The sequence below is a fragment of the Pan paniscus genome, chromosome 8 (assembly GCF_029289425.2).
Source record: "Pan paniscus chromosome 8, NHGRI_mPanPan1-v2.0_pri, whole genome shotgun sequence".
NCBI lineage: Eukaryota > Metazoa > Chordata > Mammalia > Primates > Hominidae > Pan > Pan paniscus.
The window spans coordinates 59,335,089-59,350,623 of record NC_073257.2 but is presented as its reverse complement, the minus strand read 5'-3'; the positions used below and the strand labels follow the sequence as shown (position 1 = coordinate 59,350,623).

Sequence of the window (15,535 nt, the reverse complement as noted above, 5' to 3'; positions counted from 1 at the left end):
CCACATAGTACGTCTCACCTCCACCAGGTGCTCATAAGACTGGGGGCAGGGCAAGACATCAGAGAAAGCTACCAACTACAAAACACAAAGCACCATCTGGCCTCCCCTTTAAGGAACAAAAGCCTTCAATTGCTGGAGGAGGGACACCAAATCCTGTTGCCCCAGGGTACAGGTGAGGAACCAGTACAGATGGGGGAAAGAAAAAAGAAAAAAAAAAAACCTCCATCCTGGGGGAGGACTGAAAAACCACCCTGGGTCAAGACCATTAGTGGTCCCCTACTGCTGGGGCAGGGCCAGGACCACACAAGACCCACTAAAGGCACAAGACAGAGCTCAGCTGCCATGCCACATAAGGGACAGGGCTACCAAGAAAGCGCCATATGCAACATCCTGTATAAGACTGGGGCTGGACCAGAATCAAAGAGGAACAACCCTGCTCCCACCCACCAGGTTAGGATGCACCAAATAACAACCAACAAAAGCTTGTGCAACTTGGGGAGGTGCAAGAATATGGAAAGAAACTTTCTCTGAGGCCCAGGTGCAGAGTGGAGGGCTATGCTGATGGTGGAGCAGGAATGCTGGGGAACCACTTCCCACCATAAGCACAAGATAATTTGAAACCAGTGGTGACCTGAAGGTAACCAGAGAAACAACAAAACCTGAATCCAACTCAACTTATGACAAGACTGACCATCCTGCTCACCCCTCACCTCCAGTAAACGACCAGAAGAGGCATGCCTGTTTCCAGGTACAAATACTATTTACCTCAGTTTGTACTGTTCTACTTAATATATGCAACGTTCAGCATTCAACCCAAAATTACTAGACACCCCCAACTAAAAAAAAACATGAAAAACAATCTACTATTGAAAGATAAAGCAATCACAGAACCAGATTAGCTCATCAGCTTAGAGGATCTGAGGCTAATGAGAACAGGAATGGAGTTTGAATACCTGACAAATATATTATCTTTGCTTTATTCTTAGCCACTGACAACTAAGACATCACGGTTGAAGATCTTGCAAATCCATTCCACTGACAGTGGACTATCTTCATATATATTATGTCATACACTCATTGACTTCATTCTTATAAAACTAGAGTTAAGTAAAATAGCTTTTGCTTACCAACAGGAAATGTAGGTTAAGAAGAAATTAGGTGCCTCCCGCTGTTCATGTACTAACAGGTGTAAAGCAAGTCAACCTTCTAACTTACATAGGCTTATATTTCACTTAAGCTAAATTATCCTTCTGTTTTCATATGGACAGAAAAGCTCTTAATTTAAAGTACAGTGCTCTTTCTGTTCCGATATACCATTTATACTCCTGAATAAAACAACTTCTTGATGGCACACTGATATATTACCTATCACTCTGTTGAGGCAGTCTGCAGAAATGTTGAGAAGAATCTTCTCTATCAGCTTTGATTCTACACGGATGTAAACATTATGTCTTCCATCAACGGCAGTCATTAACGTTGGCCTACAAAAGAGTAAACAACACACGACCTTCAAAAAGATTTTCAAATAAAAGAAATGCTTAAATGAAAAATAATTCCAAAAAGCACTTGGTTTTTATGCAGGATTAATTTTAATGCTTAAAACAACTCTAGGATGTTCTGTGACATCCTAGAAGGAAAAAAAGGTTTTTTTTTCCCAAGAGCTTCAAATGATAAATTACTACATTTTATTTATTCTATATCCATTTTTAAATTTCAGATACTAATATAAAAATATATTAAACTGTTTTATAAATTATTTTTAGAAATGAAAATAAAAATAATAATCACATATTTCACAATCACAATTTCAAGTTACTTTTTTCAACTGAATTCTTTCCTATCAGAAATAAACTGTTTTGCATATCAATAAACAGGGAACTGGATTAACAATTTTCAGTGCATCCTACATCTTAATGCTATGTAGCTGATAAAAAGAATGAAGAACATTTGCAAGTGCTATTAGGGAAGGAGCACCAGGATAGACTCTAGGGAACAACAATATGAACAATATTCTTCTGTCCACATGCTTCTAAAGAAAGGGATACACATGTGCTGGGATGAACATAATAAATCACTGGAAGGACATACAAAAAACCTTCTCACCAGCATGGAAGCAGCACTGGTGGGAGAGGGTTGGATGGTGAAGGAGACTTTCACTCTTTGTTTTGTAACCTCCTATGTAGTGTGCATTTTAACCATGGCATGTGGTACCTATTTTATAACTACATTGATTTTTAAAAAATAAATTGAGAACAGAATTCAGAAACAGGCTCATTAGCGGGGGAATTTAATGTAACAGAGCTAAAACATAACTACTGATTTTCCCCCTAAAAACCCACTTCCCCCTTTATTCACACGATGACTCTATGTTCCTTCCTCTTTTCACTCTACACTCTTTCCTCAGCCTCTCTCTCCCTCCATTATTTATTTCAACAAATACAAACTGAGCATCTATCATGGACTGTGGTAAGTGCTGGGTACCCACTAGTGAAAAAGACAAATCTGGTTCCGTCACTCAAGGAACGTAAAACTGTAGAGGGATAGGAAGAAATTGGGCATGTGCGGTCGCTCATGCCTGTAATCCCAGCGCTTTGGGATGCCAAGGTGAGGAGGACTGCTTGAGGCCAGGAGTTTGAGACCAGCCTGGGCAACACAACGAGACTTCATCTCTACAAAAAGAAGAAGAAAGAAAATAAGCTTTTCAACAGTGGTGCCAAGATGACTAAACAGGGATGGAACAGTCTTTTCAAAAATTCAGGCTGGGACAACTAGATATCCACATACCAAAAAATAAAATTACACCCCTTCCTTATCCCATATATAAAACTTAACTCAAAGTAGATAATAAACCTAAATGTAGGAGGTAAAACTACTAAACTCTTAGAAGAAAATACAGGAGCAAATCTCCATAACCTTGGCTTAGAAATGACACCTTTCTTAGATATGACCCGAAAGCACATGCAACAAAAAGAAAAACGGAATAAGAAGTACTGGCAAGAATATGGGGAAATTACAACCCTCATATTGCTGATGAGAATGTAAAATTGTGCAGCAATTTTGGAAAACAGCCTGGTAGTTCCTCAAAAGGTTAAACAGACAGTTACCATATGACCCAGCAATTCCACCACTCCTAGATAAATACCCAAGAGAAATGAACACACATATCCACACAAAAACTTGTACACAAATGTTCACAGCAGCATCATTCATAATAGCCAAAGAGTAGAAACAACCCAATTGTCCATCAACTGATGAATGGATAAATAAAATATGGTATGTGCATACAATAAAATATTATTTTGCAATAAAAAGGAATGAAGTAGTGATACATGCTACAACATGGATGGACCTTGAAAACATCATGCTAAGTGAAGCCAGTCACAAAAGATCACATATTATATAATATTTATATAAAATATCTAGAACAGGCAAATCTATAGAGACAGAAAGCAGATTCGTAGTTGCCATGGGTTGAGGGGCATGGGGAATGGAGAGTGACTGCTAATGAGTATGAGGCTTTGTAAAGGGCTGGGTGATGAAAATGTCCTAACTGGTTGTGGTGATAGCTACACAGCCCTGGGAATATACTACAGCCATTGAATTGTACATTTCAGAAGATTAATTTGATGGTATATGAATTTTAACTTCAGTAAAAATGTTTTTTAGAAAAGACAGTATGCAAATACAAATTACAGTAAGCACACCCAGGCTACTATAACAGAAAATAAAGAAGGGTGGTTAGGAAAGGCCTCTCTGATAAAGTAGCATTTAATCTAAGACATGAAGAAACCAGCCTTGTGGAGTCAGACAGAGGGAAGACATTCGAGAACATCCTAAGGAGAAAAATCAAAATGTCTGAAGAGCTGAAAGAAGGCCACGTGGCTAGAGTGCTGGACGACAGGGGAGTGGCAGCAGATGAGACTGCAGAGGAAACAAGCATAAGGAGACGACTGATGGGTGAAGCAAAGGGTAATCATACTGCCAACGGGTGGAGAATAAAGGGGAGGAGGCAAGGCCAGGAGGAGCCCCACCAAGAGACTGCTGGTGTGCTGGTTTGCGCAACAGGTAGTAGGGACTCAGATGAGGCCTGAGTGATTCCAGACCAGCAGGCACTGACTTTCCATTTTGGTTTCACAGTAATTGAGGTGCAGCTAGGGGAAGATAAACAGGGATGCCACATGCCCCGCAGCATGTGGGATATGGTACATAATGAGAAACTGTCCTGAGAAAAATGTCAACAATGCCCCTGCTGAGATACACTGGACTAAGATGTTAGCAGTGGAGATGGAAAAAAGTGGATGAATTTGTGATATAGTTCTGAATGAAAATTTCTAGGACTTGCTAATAGATTAGATAGGGGAGGTAGGGAAGAGAAAATGATGCAACGATTGTGCCCAGGTTTCCAGCCTAAATAATTGGGTAGATGGTGTGCCATTTTCCAGAAAGTATAAAAATGAAGAGAACTAGATTTGAGTGTGGTTAGGAAAAACAAGAGTCTATTGTGGGTATGTTTAAATGTGAGATGGACGTCAAGCAAAGAATTTGATACCTGACTACTGGAGCCTGGAGGAGAAAATCAGGGTGAAGATGTTAAGTACAAATACGAAAACAGCTGTGATCATCCAGGCAGAATGTACAGAAAGAATAAGAGGAAGGACACAGACGAGAGCTCAAGATTAACCCCAGCATTTAAAGAGGGGGTAGAAAAGGCTGAGAAAGAAGGGCCTGAGAGACAGGTTAGAAAGCAAGGAGGAGGCTGTTTCAAGAAGGAGGAAGTGGACTGACATGCTGAATATAACTGAGAGCAGTTAGAGCGAGGAAAGAAGTATCCATGCCTCAGGCAACATCAAAAGTGTAACTTTGACAAAAGCAGCTTCTGCAGCATGGTAGGAGTAGAATGGAATAACTGAAGTGAAACTGAAGACATAATAGGGGAGAGAGAGAATATTTACAACTCTTTAACAAAGTTTGGCTGGGTATAAAACAGAATAGAAAAATGAAGGGATAAGAGGGAGATGTAACGTTAACGGATGATTTTGTTTGTTTTTTAATAAGAGAAATATGGGACTGTCTTTATAGGCTAGTAAGAATAATCCATTATGAGAGGTAATCACTGAAGATTAAGAAGGAAAAACAAAACAGGGTGCAGAAACCAAGGAAAAGTTCAATCACCACAGATAACCTTATAAGCCTAGCCCAGACTTCTCTTGCAAATTGCATTTCTTTACATCTAACCACTTTCCAACTTGTTACCTCTCAGGAACTCAAGCTCAATATAATCAAGATTTCTCCCAAGGTTACTTGTTTTAATAAATAATCTTATTGTTCACCCAACTGTCAATGATTTGCAATGTACCTGTGCTCTCTCTTTACCTACCAATCACTACATCTTGCAAACTATTTTCTGACCATTCTCAAATCTGTCCACTTCTTTTTATTCCTACGACTTCCTCTCTAGTCAAGCCACCATCATCTCCCCTCCAAAGTAAGGCAACAGCCTCTTACTGCTTCTCTGCACTAGCTTCATTCTAATCCACTCTCCAACGCACAGCTAAACTCACTTCTGATGAACAGAATTTGGTAGAAGTGATGCCACATGACTTCTGAGTCTAGGTCACAAAAAGGCTGGCTTCCACCTGGAACTCTCTTTCTTGCCTTTCCTGCTCTGAGGAAATGAGCTGCCACTTTGTGAGAACATTCAGGCAGCCCGTGGAGACACCCAAGTGAAGAGGAACTCAACTTGCCAGCCATGTGAATGAGCCACTTTGGAAATGAATCCTCCAGCCCCAGTCAAGCCTTCAGATGACTACAGCCCCAGCCTACACCTTGACTACAATGTCTTGAGAGACCCAAACATTTCCTAGTGCTGCCTAAATAGGAGCCTTAATTGTGGTTTGACCTGCTGGGGTTTTTTGCTTCTAGTACAGAAAAATAAATGTATTTCTTGTATTCCAAAAATGTAAATCTGAATATTCTGTAGAAACATTGTTAAAAATGGTATTTGAGTTTTATGATAGCTTGAAGAGCAGGAACTATGCTATCCACATGTTAATTTAATAAATGTCTGTGGCCTCGTATGAGATTCCAATGCAATATCTAATGTTGCTTCCATTGGAAAATCAGCTCCAAGTTACAACCAATGTAAAATATGATCAACCCACTCATAGTTTGGGACTGTTATGCCACACAAATGTTCATTAAGTGTTTCTTAAATGGACTACCAAGCTTCTTGGGCACAATAAGTCTACTTAGATCAACTAGTATAACATCCACAGTACATATGTGATATGTGAACATACGTGGATTCCTAATAAATATTTGACTGAGTCTTAGAAAAATAATCAATGAGAGTTTTCTCTTATTCAGTTTGCTGATTGATTTATGTAGATGATTTTGGAGTCACATACTTGATAACTTGAAGGGAGTTTGTTAATTTCAATATTTTCTTTTCAAGGAAACCACATAATCTGGACTCTAATAACAATTTAAAGGCTTTTAGGCTGGGCTTGGTGGCTCACACCTGTAATTCCAGCACTTTGGGAGGCTGAGACGGGTGGATCACCTGAGGTCAGGAGTTCGAGACCAGCCTGACCAACATGGAGAAACCCTGTCTCTATAAAAATACAAAATTAGCCAGGCGTGGTGGCACATGCCTGTAATCCCAGCTACTTGGGAGGCTGAGACAGAAGAATCACTTGAACCTGGGAGGCAGAGGTTGCGATGAGCTGAGATCGCACCAGTGCACTCCAGCCTGGGCAACAAGAGCGAAACTCTATCTCAAAAAATTTAAAAAAAAAAGGCTTTTAAATAAATAAAAAATAATAATTCTTGCCTTAACATGACCATTCAACATTCTAGTAAGACAACAAACTAGCACTACATCTTTAATGTGATATAGTTTAGGAAGAGATCTTAAATACCTCATACTAGTTATGCCATAATCAGGTGATACTGATCTGTGAAGTCCTTCTCTTGAACAGTCATTTTGTAAACTAAAGATTCAAAGGCCCTCCTCCCCATAAGGAATAGTATTGAGCAACATTTTTGTCCAATAAATGCTTATATTGAATAGAAACATTTGGAATGATATAAATAAGTCACCTATACATACTTTTGAGGGGCCTTAACTATTAATAAATCAATGTTGTTTGTTACATACCATGCATTTTTTGTTTTGATTTTGAGACAGGGTCTCACTCTGTTGCACAAGCTAGAGTGCAGTGGTGCAAACATAGCTCACTGTAACAATCGATCTCCTGGGCTCAAACAATCCTCCTGCCTCAGCCTCCCAAGTAGCTGGGACTACAGGCCTATGTCACCACGCCCAGCTTTTTTTTTTTTTTTTTTTTTTTTTCGGTAGAGATGGGGTTTCCCTATGTTTCCCAGGCTGGTCTTGAATCCCTGGGCTCAAGCGATCCCCCCACCCTGGCCTCCCAAAGTGCTGGGATTACAGGCGTAAGCCACCACACCCAGCCTACCATACATCTTAATTCAATCTTCTTTTCCACAAAAGCAACTTTCACAGTAATAGCAAAATTCATTCACTTATTTATAACAAACATAATATCTGTAAAGAGAAATAAGGTTTACAAATTAAGCTTCTATAACTTTTCTTGAAGTATGCCATGATAACATGTGGAATATATCTGAATTTAGTTTTTAGATACCGCAATATTTAGAAATAATCATAAGGAGCATAAAACACTGAGTGCTATTTTGTAAACACATGTAATTTATAAGGTAAAGAGAAAAATATCTGAGCTTTTGACTACCTATTATTCAAAAAACAATGTGTTTTTCACTGAGCTGATTAGCAGTTTTACCATACAACATTTATTTGCTAGTTTTAATTTCTAAGGTAAAGGTGGGAAAACAGCTTAAATGTCTTACTAGCTTCCACAACTCAGAGGTGAGATCATATGATACTTTTAGCCTTTAAATTCTAATTATATGTTAAGGTGGGAAAATGAGTTATTTATGAGCATTTAGATTTTGGTTAAAAAGTAAACCAAGGAAAATGTTTCTTTGGTACAGCAGTTTGAAGACAATAAAATCTCCCAATTACTGCTTTAAGAAATTCCTATCTTTAAGAAATTCCTATAACGATTCCTGGGTAATTTTTGCTTCCATAAATAGCTATCTATCACTCAGGGAAAATTTTATTCTCTTCGACTAGCTCTAGTTAATTCTTTTTAGAAAGTAAGGGTTTACAGACTAATTTTTCCGGATCTATAATAATTATTTTCCATCAAATTGGCTTGCTTAGTTGCCTTACCTATAATATATTTTCTTCATAGTAAATGGCAAGCAGCTAAAACATTGTTTGTAGATCCTGTTCTCATCTGTTTCTAGTTCCAATCCACATTTTGCACAGCCAGTATATACGATGTTGGGAAGAGAAGAAAAAATACTCTTCAGAGAACTGTGAGCATTTAGAGCTATCTTCTGAGCTGCTGTAATAGGAAATGCCAGCTCTGAAATCTGGGCTTTAATTAGAACCACTCCTACAAACAACAAACAGATATGTTATAAATTATTGGGCCAAAATTATAACTTTAATTTACAAACATGGCTAATTTTATAGTTGATTTACAGTCACTTGTAGTAAAAGGATACACTGAGGTCTTGTTCTTCGTCTTCTTTACTATTTTCCTAGAATCTAAGGGCAGGGAGGTCTGGCTGCAACTGAGAGCAAGTTTACTTGGCTAATTTGGCTGAACATGTGATGTTTCCTTCCTTCCCCATCCTCTGGAATCAGGCAAAATAAGTTCAATACCTCCTTTAGAAGAAATTCCTTCGAATACTTGAAACTAGCTAACATGCCCTCTCTCCTTGCCCTGTCTTCTTTTAAACTGATCATAGTGAAAAGCCAAATAGGGGCCGGGCGCAGTGGCTCACGCCTGTAATCCCAGCACTTTGGGAGGCCGACGCGGGCAGATCACGAGGTCAGGAGATCGAGACCATCCTGGCTAACATGGTGAAACCCTGTCTCTACTAAAAATACAAAAAATTAGCCGGGCGCAGTGGCTGGCGCCTGCAGTCCCAGCTATTCGGGAGGCTGAGGCAGGAGAATGGCTTGAACCCGGGAGGCAGAGCTTATAGTGAGCCGAGATCGCACCACTGCACTCCGGCCTGGGCGAAAGAGCGAGACTCCGTCTCAAAAAAAAAAAAAGCCAAATAGGAGGTGAACTTTTCTTCTTCTCTCTACCTAAAAATATCAATAGCCTGTTCTCTTTTAAACTTTTTTCCAACTTTCCGCTCACCATTATCATCTATATACTCTGGGTGTGGGTTATAAAAAGTTCTCATTTATTAATCGTTTCTCAGGTGACTCACAAGAAACCTCAAGCATATTCATAATTCACTGCTAATGGCTCATCCATTCACCAGTAAACAAATACTGAATATCTACTATCTCCCAGACATTATTTTTTCCTAATTTACTTTTGTCTTACTGTGTACTGGTGAGGTCTATGAGTTTTCTTGAGCATTATTCTCCCTTTCTCCATAGTCAATTTAAAGGCTTCTTTAAGCCTTAAGCCTTCAAATTTGTTCTTCTTCATCCACTTAGAAGTAAGAACACTCCAGGTCAAGAACTAATCACTCTAGTCTCCTACTGTTTTCTGGTTATCTCTTTCAGAGTCCAGTTAATGATGAGTCTTCTGTTCTTAACTTCATTTGCTTTAGTCTTTCAATGCCCAAAGACGGTTTCATCATCTCTTCCAATTGTGTCACATATCCCTACATGAGTTAGCAGGAGTGCATAGCGATCGAATATGTAACAAACTGTAGAAGATTCAATACCACATCTTTCCAAAGACATGTTAAATCACTACGAAATTATTATTTTGTTGTTGTTGTTTTGAGACAGTCTCACTCTGTCGTCCAGGCTAGAGTGCAGTGGTGCAATCTTGACTCACTGCAGTCTCAACCTCCCTAGGCACAAGTGATCCTCCCACCTCAGCTTCCTGAGTAGCTGGGACTACAGGCACACACCACCACACCTGGCTAATTTTTGTATTTTTTTGTGGAGATGGGGATTTGCCATGTTGACCAGGCTGGTCTCCAACTCCTGGGCTCAAGTGATCCACTCTTCTTGGCCTCCCAGAATGCTGGAATTACAGGCTTGAGCCAGCGTGTCTGGCCTAAAAAATTATGTAAAAAAAAAAATTTCGATTTTTATTTTAGATTCAGAGGGTAGATGTGCAGGTTTGTTACATGGGCACATCATCACCCAAGTAGAGTCTCCTGTAGTAGGCAGAGTACCCAACAGTTAGTTTTTCAACCCTTGCTCTCCTCCCTCCACTCAAAAAGTCTTTTTTTTTTTTTTTTTTTTTTTTTGAGACAGAGTATTGCTCTGTCACCCAGTCTGCAGTGCAGTGGTGCAATCTCGGCTCACTGCAACCTCTGCCTCCTGCGTTCAAGCAATTTTCCTGCCTCAGCCTCCCAAGTAGCTGGGACTGCAGGCACCCGACATCATGCATGGCTAATTTTTGTATTTTTAGTAGAGTCAGGGTTTCACCACGTTGGCCAGGCTGGTCTCAAACTCCTGACCTCAAATGATCCACCCACCTCGGCCTCCCAAAGTGCTGGAATTATAGGCATGAGCCACCCTGCCCAGCCTAAAAAATTCTTAATAATTCAATAATTTTAAAAGAATGTTCACATAATCCTATCATTTTGTAAATTTACACAACTCTTGAAAAGAATTAAAAGGTGATGCTGAATGTAGACTTTGCTTTCAAGGGGGTCACTCCGGCTGAGCACTGAAATTCTGCTGGCGGTAAGATGAGGTACTGGGTAAGCGTCTTCATTTCTTTACAAGGACTCAGGCCTAGCCTCATCCCCCTCTGGCTTTTGTTGAGCAAGCAGACCCTTCTAGGAAATGCTCCCATGCTGATCTCTCTTTCTCCTTTTATTTAACTATAAAATAGGTTAGGGAAAAGTTGCTTGTGTTTTCATATTCTCTCTCCATTTTTGTCTTAAAAACACATACACTATGACAGAAACTATGAATTCAGCCCTCATAGCTGAACATAAAGAGAATGAAAAAGGCTAAACAGGCCTCTGTGAACAAAGCCTCTGAAGGACTGATTTTAATGGCACAGTTTTGGCATGGCTTGCTAATGAGGAGCACACCTCCAGGACTTCCAAGAACACGCACAATTCCTGGCTGCGTCCTCAAACAAGTGGGGCTATATCCTCAGAATCTTTCATCATCAGCGTGGTGGCCTCCTATTTTGTTGTTGTCCATGATGTTATTTATTTTTATTTTTAAACCTAATTCTAGACTTCAATCCCAGCAGATAACTGTTTTGTGTAAGCAGTAAATAACAGAGTTGACTTCTCCATGGCACCAAACTAAACGTCTCTGCAAAGTAAGGTAGCCCCTCAACTGTGTCTGGCATTCCTTCCTGTGGTGACCACCTCTATATGTCTGTGAAGTTGGAGAAGCAGAGCACGGGAGGGGCACATAAATATAAAACTGGCTTAGGAACTTACATGATGCTACAACATTACCAAGATTTTACCAGTTAGTATAAATCTAGAGTCTTTTATGACCATAGGCAACTTCCATTTTTGAAAATAGTATGAAATTTTTATAGTATAAAAGCTTATAAATTTTCTATCATCTGTGTTTACCTTCCAGAAATATTATTAATTTAAACTATCTGCTAGTATTAGTAAATGTTTCAGTGTAGAACTAGGAATAAGGAGTTCTTCTCTGAGAATGAAATCTCTGTATTCAATTAAAAGTTGGGTTTTTTGAGAGGTATTGTCTTTGTTTTCTGCCTGTATTCTCCTTAGCGTAGTTTTATGATATAACAATGCTAACCTTCAATCATATATTGGAAAACATATTTACACATATATGTGAATTAACCCAACTAGTAACATTTTAATCTGGCGTTTGGCCAAGATAAAGTAAGGAACTGAATTTCTGCTCCCACTTGTCATATAATAAAAAATAGGTATTTGCTCTTTGTCCCTGGTTCCTGGCACATAGTTCCTAAAACTACTGGAATCTAGTTCAGATATTTGCAAAGATTTATATTTCACTTTTATATAGAATTATACACTTTTACCACAAGTGGTAGCCTTTTTGCTCATATTAAAACTAGCAGTGGGCTGGGTGTGGTGGCTCATGCCTGTAATTCCAGCACTTTGGGAGTCCAAGGCAAGAGGATCACTTGAGTCCAGGAGTTTGAGACCAGACTGGGCAACGTAAGGAGACTCTGTCTCTGCCAAAATAATAAATAAATAAATAGCTGGGTGTGGTGGCAAGCACTGATGGTATGCACTAGCCTTCCATTCCCTCCTCAGCTGAGCGGGGAGAATCACTTAAACCTGGGAGGTGGAGACTGCAGTGAGCTGTGTTCACACCACTGTATTCCAGCCTGAGCAACAGAGCAAGACCCTGTTTCAAAAGAAATAAAAATAGCAGAATTTATGTATATAAAGATCTTACCTGAACACTTATCCTCTAGGTGGGTTGCTAAGTCTGATATCTTCACAAAGGAGGGTGCACTTTTTTGAAATTTTGCTTTAAATGTAATTGCCCTTATATCATCATCAAACAAGCACTCACAGGATGACCAAGGCGTTGTATGCAATTCTAGGTTTTCTAGTGTGTAATTGCGCTGAACAAAAAGATATTTAAATTCCCAAATATAACCTTAAACAAAAACAGTAAAAACAAAAGTCACCAAAAAGGAAAAAAATCTAGGCTTAGTATCAGATTAAATAGATTGATCTGATTAAGTCAGTTGAATACTAATCTTTTATCACTAAAGAATTTGGGTAAACAGAGACAAAATATGAATGGTGCATTAAGACAACAGAAGCATGCTAGAGATTATTATTATTTTTTTTTTTTCCAAGACAGAGTCTCGCTCTGTTGCCCAGGCTGGAGAGCAGTGGTGTGATCTCGGCTCACTGAAACCTCCACCTCCCAGGTTCAAGTGATTCTCCTGCCTCGGCCTCCTGAGTAGCTGGGATTACAGGTGCGTGCCACCACTCCCGGCTAATTTTTGTATTTTTAGTAGAGACAGGATTTCACCATGTTGGTCAGGCTGGTCTTGAACTCCTGACCTCATGATCCGCCCACCTCGGCCTCCCACAGTGCTGGGATTACAGGCATAAGCCTCCGCGCCGGGCCACCAGAGATAATTTTAATAAAATATTTTCTAAAGATTCCTTGCCCTCCTGAACGGTCATCATTTATAATAACCAACTGCTTTCTGTAAAGAAAATTCTCATGTATCTATATATAGGCAAAGTTTTGTTTTGTTTTGTTAAAGAAAGGACACTGAAATGAACCCGTCTAATACTTCACTCATATTTCAATACTTTAGTTATCTTAGTTAACTTTTCTAGAACAAAAAGCATTTAGACACAATAGTACTTATTTTTAACTCTCAGTAACAATTTTTTTTTTTTTTTTTTTTTGAGACGGAGTCTCACTCTGTTGCCCAGGCTGGAGCACAGTGGCGCAATCTCGGCTCACTGCAAGCTCCACGTCCTGGGTTCAAGCCATTCTCCTGCCTCAGCCTCCAGAGTAGCTGGGACTACAGGCGCCCGCCACCACGCCCGGCTAATTTTTTTTGCATTTTTAGTAGAGACGGGGTTTCACTGTGTTAGCCAGGATGGTCTCGATCTCCTGACCTCGTGATCCGCCCGCCTCGGCTTCCCAAACTGCTGGGATTACAGGCGGGAGCCACCGCGCCGGCCACAATTCTAATACTTAAAGCCACAGTAACACAGACCTTGTTACTGTTATATTCTCCATTAGTAAATTCAACTTATCTGTATTATCATATTCTGTATTAGTAAATTCAACTTCAAAACTATAATAAAACAAAAGAGGGTTTCTTAGCACTAATTTTTCTGATAACATCAGCTGTCTTTTTAGTTTCTCACTTCAGGCCATAAATCTAATTTACTACACCTGCTCATCTCCTTAGTTTCTTTCACTAGAGATTTTTTTTTTTTTTTTTGGTGGAAAATCATCAAACATCTCAGTAAATCTGTAAAGACAGAGCATCACTAGCTAGAACTAAAGCATATATTCCAAGTTACTGCTTAAAACCAATCACTAAAATAGCTTTCTTGTCTTATTACAAAATACCTGATTAGAAAAGTAAGCTAAGAGAAGCCAAGTGAATAAACATATAGCAGCCATAATCTCAACACCCTAAATAAGCAGTTAACATTTTAGCGGACAACCAGTTGTTTGGGATTTTATTTATTGGGATTGACTTAATAAGTCAAATATAGCTTTATATGTATGTATTATTCTACATTGCTTTTAAATATTACATAATATGCCATTGTCCAGATACACCAAAATCTTAAAAATTATTACAGCAAACCTCTATTTTGAGGGACTCTGGTTGTTTTTTATTTTTCACAATTATACATGATACCATGATAAACCCATTTTCAGCTACATCTTTATACATAGTTATGATAAGTTCCTAGAGCTAAAATTATTGGGCTAAAAGTACCCCCAATTTGTTCATATTAATTGTCAGTTATCCTCAAGAAAGGTTCTGCCAGTTTGCATTTCCAATAGCTGATGACAGTAGCTGTTTTCCCATATCTTCTCTATCAATTTCTTAAAAGAAAAATAATCTATCATCATTACTTTGTGTGTTTTCAATTACTTGTAAGAACAATTTTTCCATATATTTATTGGCCATTTTTATTTCTTCTTTGGGGACTTGCCTACTCATATCCTTTCCCCATTTATCTCTATAGATATGTGTCTTTTGCTTACTGCATTATTTTCTAACAATGTAATTTTTTTCTGTTTTTTTTGGTTGCCTTTCAATTTTGTACATGGTGGTTTTTATGTATAATAGTTCTTGTTCCTGGATTTTATTTACCCTACCAACCTTTGCATTACAAATAATTTTGCCTATATTTTCTTCTACTATTCATTGTTTCATTATTTTTGTATTTGAATCTCTAATGTATCTGAAATTTATATTGGCACAAACATAAAGTATAAATTTAATTCTATTTTTTCTCACATTGTTAGCTAGATTTTCCAAACATTAACTATTCTTTTATTTTAAAAAGCATAAGGTTTTAATTTTATTTTTAATTATAAAATAAAATATATTTATTGTTAAATATTTAAACAGTAAAGACAAGGGAGGTAACAGGTGAAACAAGACTGACCATGTTTTAATAAGCTGGTTAATAGGTACCTAAGTTCATTATGCTGGCCGGGTGCGGTGGCTGGCTCATGCCTATAATCCCAGCACTTTGGGAGGCTGAGGCGGGTGAGTCACCTGAGATCAGGAGTTCGAGATCAGCCTGGCCAACATGGTGAAACCTCGTCTCTACTAAAAATACAAAAATAAGCTGGGCATGATGGCACATGCCTGTAATTCCAGTTACTTGGGAGGCTGAGGCAGGAGAATAACTTGAACCCAGGAGGTGGAGGTTGCAGTGAACAGAGATCATGCCACTACATTCCAGCCTGGGTGACAAGAATGAAACTCCGTCTCAAAAAAAAAAAAAAAAA

The 15,535-nt window shown here is 38.8% G+C and overlaps 2 protein-coding genes across 2 annotated transcripts in view; both read right to left on the bottom strand.

Moving 5' to 3' along the window:
- The window catches only part of LOC100969124 (anthrax toxin receptor-like), a 748,177-nt gene that overhangs the window by 392,880 nt on the left and 339,762 nt on the right, over nucleotides 1–15,535 (bottom strand).
- LOC103784056 (shieldin complex subunit 2) overlaps nucleotides 1–15,535 on the bottom strand; it is a 42,377-nt gene that overhangs the window by 2,905 nt on the left and 23,937 nt on the right. The window contains 3 exon segments of the mRNA XM_034930427.3: nucleotides 1,366–1,481; nucleotides 8,276–8,504; nucleotides 12,470–12,676. Of these exon segments, the coding sequence (XP_034786318.2) occupies nucleotides 1,366–1,481; nucleotides 8,276–8,504; nucleotides 12,470–12,676 (552 nt within the window).